The sequence below is a fragment of the Gopherus evgoodei genome, chromosome 1 (assembly GCF_007399415.2).
Source record: "Gopherus evgoodei ecotype Sinaloan lineage chromosome 1, rGopEvg1_v1.p, whole genome shotgun sequence".
Lineage (NCBI taxonomy): Eukaryota > Metazoa > Chordata > Testudines > Testudinidae > Gopherus > Gopherus evgoodei.
Genome location: NC_044322.1, coordinates 32233661 through 32248609, shown reverse-complemented (window position 1 = coordinate 32248609; position 14949 = coordinate 32233661). Strand labels below are relative to the sequence as shown.

At 39.2% G+C, this 14949-nt stretch overlaps 1 protein-coding gene across 1 annotated transcript in view; it reads left to right on the top strand.

The window, feature by feature from the left end:
* The window catches only part of GUCY1A2 (guanylate cyclase 1 soluble subunit alpha 2), a 285190-nt gene that overhangs the window by 33996 nt on the left and 236245 nt on the right, over nucleotides 1-14949 (top strand). The window contains exon 4 of the mRNA XM_030560712.1: nucleotides 7804-8519. Coding sequence (XP_030416572.1) covers nucleotides 7804-8519 — 716 coding nt within the window. The remainder of the gene's footprint in view (nucleotides 1-7803; nucleotides 8520-14949) is intronic.

Genomic DNA, 14949 nt, shown 5'->3' with positions numbered 1-14949 from the left:
TTTCTATTTATGTAAATTTCATTTTTTCATTTATTAAATTGTACAAGATATCTAGGTAATATATATAGCTCTACAAAGTAAGTTGTAGTACAGTTTTACAGCAGTGTCAAAGCTGTTTGTAAAGATATAAAATGCTTTTACTATGGTTATATGCAGCCAATAAAAATGACCATATAAAAACTATTGTCCAGCTTCCTCCATTTGATACAGAATTTCTCTTTATACTCAAGGTATGCCAAAGTACTTCACAAACTAATTAGATATAGGTCATACTGTCATTTAGATTCCAATTGATCAGCTAATAAGCACTTGGGTGTGTATTACACCCATCAGAATCAGTTTTAATGAGAGAGTGAATATTGGTTAAAATATTAGTTTTTCCTATTGTTTTTAAATGGTGTCCTGGAGTCTTCAATTTCTGCCTAAACCACCATCAGATAAAAGCAGAAGAGAGTTGTGTTATGAAGGGAAGACTAAATATTTACCGTAAATCTACTTCATTGAGGAAACTTTTGTTACACCCACAGGGACAGAACCTAGTCTTTTGTTCATGATATGAATGTTAGAACTGCAAATTGTATCTCACCTCTACCATTCACTAGATGACACTTCAATTCTCTTAAGGGATATCCCAGATAGTATGTGTTAATATATACCAAGGGAATTGGATGCAATGGAACATGTACTATTGGCTGCTGTTGTCTCCTTGGTTCACTCTACAGGAATAATTGGATGGGTTATAGTTGCTTCGGAATGATCTGTGGCTCAGTCCCAGGGTATTTTGTTGTTTTGATCACATATTTCACCTTCTTATTTATTCTGAACTGCTTGTATGCTGCAATTTCTTTTATGTTAGATTATATTCAGAAAGGGACAGAATAATACTGAAGATCTGATCATGACTTTACATAAATAGATGGTACACTCAAACCCCAAACACTGTGTTCAATTTTGGACGTTCCCCTGCAAAAATATTGTAGCAGAAATGTAAAAGGATCAAAGAAAGATGATAAAAATGAAGAATCACCAGAAAGACTATGAGAAGAGAGAGAAAAGATTCTCGAAATAGAAGAAAAAGAATGAGGAATACTTAGTTTAATTGAATGGCTACGACTAATGTAGATACTTATTGATATAACGTATAATTAACCTGTAGGACTCTCAAAATATTATAACTTAGATGCTGAGAAAAAATGTTTAGAAGGAATTTTTATTAAATCAGTCTTTTATATTAATAATAAAAATATCCACAGACCTACTACCAGGGCCGTAGCAACAAAGAACGTGGCCCCCTCTGAACATATGTCCGGGGCCCCTTACAATGCAGAAACTGGAATGCGGTATTTATTTTATACAATATACAGGGTTCATATTATGTATACATAGGCCTATAGTGTACATGTATTCCGTATTTACGCAAAGCACTTCTTTCGAGCCTTGTTCTCCGCAAATTGGTTAATCAATGCGTCATAGTCCAGAGATCTGGCAATCTTGTTTTCGATTGAGAAAACTGCAAGCGCAGAAAGCCTGTCATCTCTTATTGTTGAGCGCAGGATATTCTTGATCAGTTTAATTTTGCTGAAGCTCCTTTCAGCACCAGCGACAGTAACTGGTGTGGTCAGAAGAATTCTGATGCAAATGCAAAGATTCGGATATATCTCCTGACGGCTGTTCTTGTATATGTACGTTAAAAAATTGTTTGCCGTGACAAGTCCTCTCTCTTTCTCGATGACATAAATAAAACGATTCAATTCCATTATGAGTTCGTTGGCATCAACGTCTCCCCATTTTTCTTTCAAAATTTTTGCTGTGATTCTCCAGTTCATTTTCTCTGTGGCACTGCTTCAGGCTGTTAGCGTTGTACAGAAATCCAAACAACTTATACCACTCCACGAGTTGGTCAAATCGCGACGAAACAGAAGATATGGCCTGATCAGTGAGAACAAGAAAGAACTGCGATTTGAATTTTTCTTCAGCAGAAAGACGACTCGAATCATCAGCACATTCGTAATCAAACATTCTCTTCTTACGTCACACCCTGGTTTCTGGAGACACCTGCTCAATACCCATATGCTCTGCTATTTCACGTGCATTTGTGACCACAGAGTTATATCCTGTATTTCGATAGTCTTCCAAAAACTTCATTGTAGCACCGACTTCTGCCTGCAGTATGTCAATTGACACATCTGGTGACTGAATTAATTTGCTGGTTTTATTGACGTGAAATAGTATATCGTACCATGTGTACACAGTCAGAACAAAAGGCCACATAGTAACATGGTCTAAAAGCACACCGGCTTCTGTTGCTGTATTGCCATCTTTCTTTTCGAGCGCATATTCTCGCAAAGATGACAAAGCATTGCACAATTCTTCAAGGTGATAACGCAATGGCTTCACAGCATCAATTCTCGACTCCCAACGAGTGTCCGATAACCCTTTAACAGATATTGGCATATGTTCTTGAAGTATATTCCAACGTGAAGGTGAAGAAGAAAAGATAACGTATATTCTGTTAATCAGACCAAAAAAGTCAACGGCATATTTCAATGACTTTGCTGCATCTGAGATCACAAGATTCCAAGTGTGATCTCCACATGGTACATACAAGGCACGGTCATTTATTTCTAGCATGCGGGCTTGAACTCCTTTATTCTTTCCTCTCATATTTGTGCTGTTATCATAAGCTTGGCCTCTCATGTCAGCAATGTCTATTCCTAAGTTATTTGCCTTTTCAAGAAACGCTTCCAATAAGCCCTCACCAGTTGTATCATGAACATTAAGAAAACCAACAAACGCTTCACGAATATTGACACCATCTTCACCGTTGCATTCAACAAAGCGTAACACCACAGACATCTGTTCTTCATGTGACACGTCGGGAGTACAGTCCAAAATAACTGAATAATATTTTGCTTTTTTAAGCTGCGCTATGTTGGCCTCTTGAATGTTACTGGCAACAAGTTGAATCAGCTCGTTTTGGATCTGTGGACTGAGGTACTGAACATGTGTCTCTGCCTTCTTAATCCTCTGTAAAAGTTCACTGAGGACAGTATCATACTTTGCAAGCAATTCAAACAGTCCCAAAAAGTTGCCATTCGAAGGATCGCCGAGCTTTTCATTACTTCCTCGAAATGCCAAGTTTCTTTCGGACAAGAAAACGACGACATCAACCATGTGTTTGACAACATTTCTCCAGAAATCTCTTTCTTTCAGAAAAGCCTGCAATTCGAGTTGGTCAATAGATGTATGGTTTACTATGCCTGACCGAAGGTCAAACCATTTCACCATACAGTCTTGATGACCTTTGCCTGTTTCATGCTGCTGAAGTCTTTTTGACAGTGCTTTCCAAGCAGATGTTCCACAATGTAGCAGTATGTCGCCAGTGCCAAATAATTTACAACAAAAACAAAAAATGGCATCTTTCTGAACTCAGTACATTAACCATGAACGTCTTATTTTCTCGCCATTTGCCATGGTTCGATAGAAATGAGTGCTTGTGAACCTCCGTCTTTCCTCGTTAAATGGAAATTCATAACTTTCATTCTGCTGCGGTGGGCCACGTGCAACAATGTCACACACTTGCCTGTCTGATATTATAGACTGCCAATCTCCTGGATCATCAGTCAGTGGTTCAGATTCAGATACTTCTTTCCCGGCAGCAGCTGGAATATCTGTCAGTTTGTTTGGTAGAACAACTGGCTTCACCTTCAACCTCACTTGAAGCACTTCTGGATACTTCTGGATATGATTCGTCGCTGCTAGTGCTGTCCGTTTCACGTGCCTGTACCTGTATGTTGGATTGCAGCGCAAAATACGTTGACAACTTTGGAATTTTCTAAAGTTCCTTCTCGGCATCTTTTGCTGCCTTTCGTTTACTAGCTCCACTCTTATACATTCTCTTAGACATCACAAAGCACTCTTCTGCGTTGGAAACGATAAAAAATTAAACAAACAACTAAATTAATAATATTTATCCGCCGACCGCCATTATGAACGCAAATACACATTCTTTGAATGGGTCCAACTAAAATTCGAAACTGACCGACAGACAACTGATGTAGCCAATAGCATTATGATGTATCATAATGACTTCACGGTTTTGTCAGTAAAACCGACATGGACTGTGCAATAGCGTCAATAAATGTCACTTACCGAGTTATACCTTACATTTTTTTTGCCACTTTTAGTGGCCCCCTTCCTTGCGGGGCCCCCTCCGGTCAGAGGGTACGGAGGGCGCTCGCTACGCTTCTGCCTACTACTATCCTCTTATTTTGGGATATTAGCCAACCACTAATTACTGCAGTTAGGGAGAAGCTTCACCCAAAGCTTGTTGTTGCATAATTAGCCATTAGATTATACAGTTTCTCTGAAGCATCTGGTACTAGCCACCATTGAGACAGAATGCCTTGGCAGATCGACCACTGATTTGATCTGGTATGGCAATTTCTGTGCATCTAACGGTGGTGGTTGTATTTCCTTTTTTATACTTAAACATATTTAACAGGCCTGGGGAAAAATATTGCATTTAAAAGAGAGTGAAAATAACTAAGACTCTTTATACAGGAAATGAAGGAGGAGATGAGATAAAGAGAAACAAAAGAATGAACTTTATAGAGATGGAGGTGGATTGCAAGAGCAAGGGAATGTTCAGCAAAACAGAAAACTGATAGAGTTAAAAGTAGTAAAAGAAAATACTTGATCATACAAGGCACAAATAGGCTGTGGAACTCCGTGCCACCAGATAGCACCAAGGCTAAGAGCTTAGTATGACTGAAAATGGGATAATTATTTTTTGATAATGAGAACATCCAGAGTTACAATACAATTTGTGTGATCTGAAGAAGAGCTCTGTGTAGCTCAAAAGCATGTCTTTCACCAATAGAAGTTGGTCCAATAAAATATATTACCTCAACCACCTTGTTTCTCTGAGTTACAATAGTAAATTATAAAAAAAAAAATAAAATAAAAATTGAACAGGATATAAACCCTCATGCTTCAGGGCATAAATTAGCTTCTAACTCCTGGGGATTAGGAAGAAACTTCCCTTGTGGAAGGGATATCCCATACCTGCTTCCTTCAGGGTTTCTTTCACCCTTCTCTAAAGCATCTGGTCAGACAAAATTCTGAATTAGAAAAACCACTGGTCTGATCCAGTGTGGCCACTTCTGTTTTTCTATGACTGATTCACTGCTATAATACTCCAGTGGAGCCGGTGCAACTCCACTAATTAACACCTAAAATGTTAAAAAAGTCAATGGCGTATCCTGTGGCCATATTACTGAACCTAATTTCATAAAATAACCCCTATTGGTTGGGGTTGGTACTTGCCTGGAAGATAGAGTCTTGTGTTCTGCAAAAGCAATGGTGGTGATTCAGTAACTGACAGCCTTTCCTCTACTAGGAGGTATTGTACTACTGGAGGTCATCTCTTTTGGATTATCCATAAAATCACAGTTCTTACCATTTGTAGTTATAAAAGAGGGCTTTCAACCCAGGTATTCTGGCCAAATGCCAATATGAATAATTATATTCTGCTGCTTATCAAAATGTATCCTGTTAATTTTCCTGCTTAAGTTATTTTTCCTCATGTTCTGTCTTGAGTTGTTGTGCAGTGTTAAGAGTTTTTAAACTCAGCATGTCACATCCTGGATGTGGGTAAAAAGATCACTACATATAGTTTGTAAATCAGTTTGGATGAAGGGTACTGTGTAAATACCAAACATCAGTAGAATTGGGCAAAAATTTTTGTCTGAAACTTTCTTAGTGACACCAAAATGTTTTGTTAATTTGTATTGGCTTCTGCCACATTTTGCTGGACAAAAAAAGCTGAAAAAGTTGAAATTTTTCGTTTTAACATTTTTAAAAAGAAACATTTCATTTTTTAGCTTTTTAAAAGAATTTTTGTTTCTATATTCCCTTCAGTTATTTTTTTAAAGAAGTCTAAAATAGAAATAGCTTCATTCTGAGTCAAACATATTTTATTTGCTCCACAATGCTTTTTTTTTTTTAAACTTTTTGATTTGCTGAAAACTTTGAAAAACTTCAATTTTGGGTGAATCTGAAATGAGCTTTTGGTTAACTTTCAGAATTTCCAGCAAATCAAAAAATCAGTAATTTGCAGGGCTCTAGTAGCTATAATTATAGCCATGTACTTATTCAAATACTGCTTTGAGATTATTATCAAAGTTTTGTTCTGCAAACAATAGATTAATAACTTCTGCTGTTCTCATGTCTTTGGGCATGAAACTATTTTAATTACATGATTCTTCCAAGCTCAGAAGCCTATGAGCTATCCAAACAAATGATGTAACAGTCTTCAGAGATCCACTGGTATTTTACTGAAGATAGCATAAGACATGTTGAATATGTATTATAATGAAGATCTGATTTGTACCCTTAGGAAATAAATGACTTTGTCCTTCATTTCTATTGGAATAATTAGGACCAGCTGTCATGGATTTAACTAGTATGTGTTACATTTAATAAAAATGATGCACTAGAAGACTTTTTTTTTTTTGTTCGTTGAATTTATTTTCTCTGCACACTCTTACACTGGGTATATATTCTAATAATTCACATGAAAATTATCCTACAACATCTGGCAACTAGACACACACATGCTATACACATTGTAACTCCAGCATTTGATATAGTGATTAAATGCAAATGATACTTAAAAGAGCATACCTAGAAAATAGTAGAGATGAAAATGTTTAGTCATCATCTTAAAATGGAATTTTCTAAGATAGTCACTTTTCTAAGATAGTCACTAGCAAACTAAAGCAGCATTTGATGCACATTGTCAGCCTGGGATCTTTTTATTGCTGCCATTTTTTATTGCCTGTATGTGATGTTTGGTATCATCACCTTTCAAAAATGCAAGCCTTTTGAGCTTCTGTGATGGGAACGTGGAAAGATCTAGTACATTAGCGGTGGATGACTCACTAGCCCCTTCACCCTTTGCCACATAAATGCTTTTCCAGGTGGCTAAGCCTGGAAGCATTGCACAAGCTATGTTCTCAAATTCAAGCAATTCAGAGAAAGGGGTTATTTCATCTTATTCTTTAGCAATTCCTAGTGGTCAGTGCAGGAAAAGTATTTCAGGCTCTGAGGCTGTCTTACTTCATGGTTGCAGAGTAAATGCAGCCAGAAATGGTATATCTGAGTGCCAGTTGTGGGTTTCGTATTGTTCTGTGGAAGTCCTAGGTTTAATTTCCTGTCCCAGTCTTTGACTCAGTGGGGACTTGAAGTGTTGCAGAGACAATGACGGGGAAGGAGAACTATTGTGTTGTTCTGTAGTGATCCCACTGTCCAATTCAAAGGTGGTACTAAAAGATTCTGAAGGAAGTTCTGTCTAGTCATCCTCATTGCAAAGGGTGGTCAGATAATGTGGTAGTGTGTGAGATATAAAGCAGGAGGAAAGTGTAAGTCCTCTGGGGTCTCACCCAGAATGAGAAAAGGTAAAAGTGCATGAATCACAAACTGCAGCTTATAGAGGGAGATGGGACGGGGGAGTGAGGAAGGAAGACGGACAGGAAAAAAAAAAATCAGTCCAGAATGATGAGATGTGATGCAGACGTCTTAGGGTCACCCACAGAGACCAAATGAAATCTGGTAGCTTTTGTCTTGGGGAAATGGGAATCCCACTAGCAGGTATCCTTCATGAAGAAGCCTTTAGAATAGGGGATGACAAATAGTCTGGTGGCTGGGGCAAGCCCCAAACAAAAGCAGGTTATAAAGGAAAGATATTGCACAACAATAACCCCACCACATTGTTGACATATATTTACCATTGTCCTATAGGTTTGAAGTTTGAGGAGATGCAAGAAAAATTTGGGGAGGAATTCTTCAATATCTGCTTTGATGAGAATGAAAGAGTTCTTCGCGCTGTAGGTGGCACACTGCAGGACTTCTTCAATGGCTTTGATGCTTTGCTGGAGCACATTAGAACTTCATTTGGAAGACAGGTCACTCTGGAATCCCCTTCTTTCCTATGCAAAGAGCTCCCCGAAGGCAACCTCATGCTCCACTACTTTCACCCTCATCATATTGTTGGATTTGCAATGATGGGAATGATAAAGGTGGCAGCAAAGAAGATCTACCGTTTGGAAGTGGATGTGGAACAAGTCACGAATGATAAACTGTACGCAGAGGGGTCGAACCCAGGTAATTGCAGCTGTCTTACTTTTATTATCAAAGAACGTGAAAATGCAAATATCACAAAAGCACTTCCACTCGGATCATCTCAGTCTCCCTCAGACCTGAGGATAAGCATCAGCACCTTCTGCAGAGCTTTCCCCTTCCATCTGATGTTCGATCCAAACATGCTGGTGCTCCAGCTTGGGGAAGGCCTTAGGAAGCAGCTCAGATGCGACACTCACAAAATGTTGAAATTCCAGGACTGCTTTGAGATAGTTTCCCCCAAGGTCAGTGCCACATTTGAACGAGTCCTCCTGAGATTATCAACACCATTTGTGATTCGGACCAAACTTGAGGCTTCTGGCTCTGAAAATGATAAGGTAGGAGCATTAATTTAGATTGGGATGTGTGTGTATGGGAGGGGCGCATTTATTCAGAGTCGAACAGCTCAAGGACTATGCACTACTGAAAATTCATTTAACCCTCCAAAATAAGGCTTAACTGGGATGTAAGTGGTTTGGGTCTGGATTGGGATGAATTTCATCCTACATTATTTATAAATGCGGCCTGTGGAGTTATTGCAGGTACTTTAAATGCCATACAGAAAATTCTCGGTCACAGGGTTGTGTATTAAAACATTGGTGAAATTCCCAGTGCCTTGGTTTGACATTATGCCTATGTCTAATCATTAATTTCATTCCAATTTTATTGTAATAATACTGAAAACGACACCATTCAATGTAATTATTCTCCAAGGAATGCAGTTTTGTTGTGTTATCTGAAGGGGTTTAACTGTAGGATTCCCATTTACTTTATATATCCTACACAACAATACTCTTCTCCATGTCTCTCATGCTGCAGAGATATGGGAAATCTGTAGTAATTAAACACTACAATAAATGATGCCAAATACGATTTATGCCAATCTTGAAATAGGTAGCTCTGATGCTGTTCTATCATAAAACAAGCCCCAAACCAAAGAATATTTGTTTACCTTTGTGCTGAGTGATGCAAGTGTTCTTAGGTAGGTTAACTCTCCCAGGACCTGGAGATAGTGTGGTGGATACAAGTGGACAGATTTTCAAATGAACTCAGCTTCCATTTAGGCACTTACAATGGCATAGGGCTTATGTAGGTGTAATTAGGGCAATGCAGTATCTGTGTAGACACTACGTTCCTTACATTGGCTGTTGGCTGTTCACTGGAGCTGTGAAATTGACAAGAAAACCGACTCCCGGTTTGCCAGCCCTGCTGCTGCTGGGTCTCCTGGCTTGGGCTGCCCTCAGGATCTCCACTTCCTGTGGGGAGCCCTTCTGCCCCCCAGGACCCTGACTCCCCAGCAGGAGCACAGCAGTTGACTGGACTCTGAGCGCAGATCTCCTCGCTTGAAGTGAGAAGCCCCAGGTAGCTTTCCCACCACTTCTGGCTGGGCAAGGGAAGGTGAGATGCCCAGGGGGCAGTTGGGATCCTGGAGGAGAGCTGCACGGAGCTGAGAGCCCTGGCTCTCAGCCCCCACACTATCCCTCTTCAGTCGGTGGAAGTGCTCCTCATGAGGACATGCACCACTGACAGAAGGAGAGTAATCTGGACATCAGTCCATGCAGTAATTACTGCTGTGACCGTAAGTCGACCTAACATAGGGTAGATTTAAGATTATAACGTAGACATCTTCTTAGTGGGTTACAGATTGTTGTAATAAGCCATAAATACAGTCTCTTTATTAAGGTCATTATTTTTAGTGTCTAGTGAAGTTAAGAATAAAAATTCGACTCATCTTTTGAAAATGTTGAGCAGGTTCCATTTGAGGATGAGGACTGATAGGTCAGATATGGAGTGATCACTTTGGGAAAAGTGTTTACCCATGGGTAATATGGCATTCTTGTTTTACCATTTTTCTGTGTGAGTTCATTCAATAGTGTAGTGATTGTCTCGTTTCACCCACATAGTTGTTATTGGGGCATTCAGTGCACTGGGTGAGGTACAGCACATGTTGTGATAGGCATGTATAGGACTCATGGATCTTGAAAGGTGTGTTGTGGAGGGAGTTGTGCATAGCACTGCAGGAGTGTTAATGAGCCACTTCCCCTTGAATGGTCTCTTATAATATCTCTTGAACTAAGGCTTTGTCTGCAGTGCGCAGCTTTTAGCGACATGGCTGCATTGCTATAGCCATGCTGCTAAAAGATGCACAGTGTAGCTGCTGTTTGTCAGCAGGAGAGAGCTCTCGTGCTGACAAAAACATGCCACCTGCAACGAGCGTGCTCCTGCTTACAAAGCACTGTTCACACACTGATGCTTTCCGTCGGTAAAACTTTTGTTGTTCAGGGGTGTGTGTGTTTTTTTTAAGGCCCCTGAAAGGCAGAAGTTTTGCCGATGAAGTTCCAGTGTAGATAAAGCCTGAACTAACAGAACTAAACAATATGTTCCATCTTGTATTTAGCTGTGACACTCCTGAGTGTCTTTCCCAGACCTGAAGAAGAGCTCTGTAGCTTGAAGGCTTAACTTTTACCAACAGAAGTTGGTTCAGTAAAAGATATTACCTCACCCATCTTGTCTCTCTAATATCCTGGGATCACATGGCTACAACACTGCAAACATAATGATAGTAGGAGCTTTGTATTAGCTGACATATTTGCAAGTATGCATTTACAAAGGTGTTTTCTATTTTAGTATTTAAGAAATAAAGAAAAGGTTTAAAATTTTCCAGCTACACATGTTTTTCCTCATCGTTTTTTTGAATGAAGTTTTAGAGTAATTATAAATTTTATTTCAATCAGGATATTTCTCGAATTCTTTCTGTGAGTTTACCCAGATTTATTTTTCACACCCTCCATTTCTTTTCACAATTGGGGCTATTCCTAAAACATATATATTTTACATAGTTTGCCTTCTTGAGGATAAGGATTATCAAACGTGTATATTATACAAATGGAGATGTCCTAGTCTAGATAAAACCCTGTTAGGGGATTGTCTCTTGACTAGGGCTGCCAATTTTGGTAGGATGTAGTCTTGGATGTTTCATTACATGATATAATCTTTAATTAAAAATGAATCTTTAGTTCCTGGAGACTCCAGGACAATCCTGGAGGGTTGGTAACAGTACTATTGACACAAGCTCCTTAGAATCATAGAAATGTAGGGCTGGAAGCGACATTGATAGATAATCTAGTTCAGTCCCCTGCACTGAGGCAGGAGTAAGTATTATCCATTCTAGACCCCCTTTGATAGGTGTTTAACCTGTTTTTATAAACCTCCAGTGGTGAAGATTCTACAATCTTCCTAGATAATCTGTTCCAGTGCTTAACTACCCTGACAGGAAGTTTTTCCTAAATCTCCTTTGCTGCAATTTAACCCTCCTACTTCTTGTCCTGTCCTTAGTGTTAAGGAGAACAATTTATCACCCTCCTCTATGACAACCTTTTACATACTTGAAGACTGTCATGTCCCTCCTCAGTCTTCTTCTCCAGATTGAAAAAATATGGGTTTGTTTAATCTTTCCTCATAGGTCATGTTTTCTAGAACTTTAATAATGTCTATTGCTTTCCTCTGGACTTTCTCGAGTTTGTTCATATCTTTCCCAAAGTGTGGTGCCCAGAACTGGGTACAATACTGAGCTGAGGTCTTATTAGTGGTGGGTTTAAGAATTACTTCCTTTCTCTTGCTTACAACACTCATTCTAATTCATCCTAGAATGTTTTCTTTCTTTGCAACAGTGTTACATTGTTGACTCATATTTAATTTGTGATCTATTGTAACCCTCTGTATTTTTCTAATTTGTTTTTGAGCAGGTCATGTAAGACAATATCAAAGCCTTAGTAAAGTCGAGATGTATCACATCTACCACTTCCCTTCTATCTGCTAGGATTGTTACCCTGTCAAAGAAGGATATTAGGTTGGTTTGACATTAGAGTTACAATCTATTTGTTATATCAATTAAACTTTTATCAGATATTTTGTACAAAGCACAAATTTCAGTATCCAATATATCTTTTAAACATATCAGAAAGAAAAATAGTAGAAACGATAAGGCAAGTTGAAATTTAAACTGCAGCTTTTCTGAGTTAATATAACACTTTTTAAACATGGTTTATGGATAAGGAGAGGTTACCTTCCTGACATTTGCTTGTTGTTGGTGACAGACGTGAAAACCTAGAATTTCTCTAACCACTGTGAACACTTATAACATAACTAACTTCAAGCATATAGAGGTGTTATTATAATGTCAAGCTTCCTGACTATAACATACTTGTGGCTTTATTGTAATGTTCAGTAAAAGTGCAAACAAGTTCATAACAACTTAATATAAAAAGGAAGTTATAATAATTTTGCAGCAATACTGAGGTTTGTCCACCATACGTAACTTGCTATAAGACAGGTTTGCCAGACCTGTAGCTCTTTTCTGGACCCTTTCCAATTTGTCATCATCCTTTTTAAAGTGTGGACATCAAAACTGGAAGCAGTACTCCAGTAATTCCTCATAGGCTAGCTGGGGAGGGAGGAGTACCGATATTTCTTCCTGTTGTAACATGAAGCCATTACAAAGGTAACAAGTCACAGAGTTAGGCGATTGTTCTGTTTTGTGGACTGGGGCACTCCCTATTCAGTTTACAGGAGTCACATCCTATCAGCAATGATCTGTTTCAGAATATTGCTTTTAGAGAATTCTGAGTTGGTGAATATCTCCACACTTCTCAGACTTAGTGAGTTTGAACAAGGAGGGGAAACCCAGACGAGTCTGTGCCAGGTTTTGAGCTGCTCAAGTCATACAGTGTTTGATCAGGAAAAGGAATTATATAAAAGGCTTTGTGATACACAGAGGACCTTTTAGCTTATTTTGGAGGGACTTTTATCTTCATTCCAATGCATAAATTAGATTTTTTCCTCTGTTTTTATTTTTTTAGGCATGCAGTGAAAAAAAGGCAGAATAGAAAAGAACCTTCTGTTACTCCTTTTGTCAGCCCTTTGTTTAGATGAAAGTAAGCCATTTACTATTGTCATTTCTTCATTGAGCACTCAAAAGACAAATAGAAAATACAGACAAATAAATAACCTGGACCCTGCCCGGTAGAATTGACAATCTGAGACCTCAGTTCTGGAAGGACTTATGTGTATGCATCTTTTTACATGTTGGCAGTAGAACCATTGAAATCAACTGGATAAGACTGCACATATACCTTTGCTGGATCAGGGCCTAGAACTAGACAACACATAACAAAGAAAGCAAAAAGATGAAGGGTATAGGGAATAGGGTGTTAATATCTGTAGGTTTTTAGAAAACGGTGAACTATGAATAATGATTTATAAACTATAGATATAGGGTAAAATTTTCAAATGTTTCTAAGTAACTTTGATGCTTTTGAAAATGTTACCTGTATCTACTAGGTTTTGCTATATCCGATATATTTAGTCTGATATCCCGCCTCTGGCAGCAGTCAACAACAGATTTTTCAGAAAAAGGCAACTTTTCCCTGTGACAGGATCCCCGGGGTGCAGTCTGGGACTGTGGGACCACTGTGCCTTCCTTAACTGTCCAGCCTGGGCTGTCTCTAGTGACAAGCAGCAAACCCCTCCAGGAGCTGTGATCACTTAGCACAACAGCATGTGGAGCTCCCACACCCAGCTACATTGCATGAATGCTCCCAGAGCCACTCATGAAAAACACAGAAAAGGCATGCGCCAAATCCCCCCAGCTCCCAGCTTTGTAGCTCAGGAATATATCATCTTGCACTGCTCATCCTGAGCAGTACAAATTTATTAATTTGTTCACCATTTCTTCAATGGAAAGTGGATATACACCAGTGGCTGTAAACCTGAGCCAGCACCCTTACCAAACACTTCAGGCAAACTCGGTGGTAAAGATTGTGATGGGTTCAGTCACAGGGATCCCCTTGGGACTGTCACCTGATGTGCTGAGACTACCTCTGAGCCTGTTTTCTCTGCCAGTTTGGGCCTTCAGAACCCTGCCTTCTTGAGCCAGATACACTAATCTGCTGCAACACAGACCCAGAGTCTAAGCCGCATCCCCAAAGCTGCAGACTTAACTGAAAAAGCCTTAACGAGTGCTTCTGTCTCTAGCACCCAGACACCCAGCTCCCAATGGGATCAACCCCCCAAATAAATCTGTTTTATTCTGAATAAAGCTTATAAACTCATAAATTGCCTGCCCTCTATAACACTGATAGAGAGATATGCACCACTCTTTGTTCCCCCAGGTCTTAATTACTTACTCTGGGTTAATTAATAAGCAAAAGTGATTTCATAAAGTATAAAAAGTAGGATTTAAGTGGTTTCAACTAATAACAGACAAAACAAAGTAAGTTACCAAGCAAAATAAAACAAAACATGCAAGATTAAGCCTTATACAGTTAAGAAACTGAATACAGGTAAATCTCATCCTCAGAGATGTTCCAATAAGCTTCTTTCACAGACTAGACTCCTTTCTAGTCTCAGCCCAGTCCTTTCTCCTGGTACAGTCCTTGTTCCAGCTCAGGTAGTAGATAGGGGATTTCTCATGACTCCAGCCCCCTTTGTTCTGTTCCACCCCCTGATATAGCTTTGGCACAAGTCAAGAATCTTTTCTCTCTGGATTCCCACCCCTCCTTCTAAATGGAAAAGCACCAGGTTTAAGATGGATTCCAGTACCAGGAGACACAGTCACATGTCCTGTGAGACCCCAAGCCTCCATTCTTCCTGACCTGACTCATAGGAAAGCCTACAAGTAAACAGAGCCATTTATAACCAATTGTCCTAGTTGATGGGAGCCATCAAGATTCCAAACCACCATTAATGGCCCACACTTTGCATAATTAC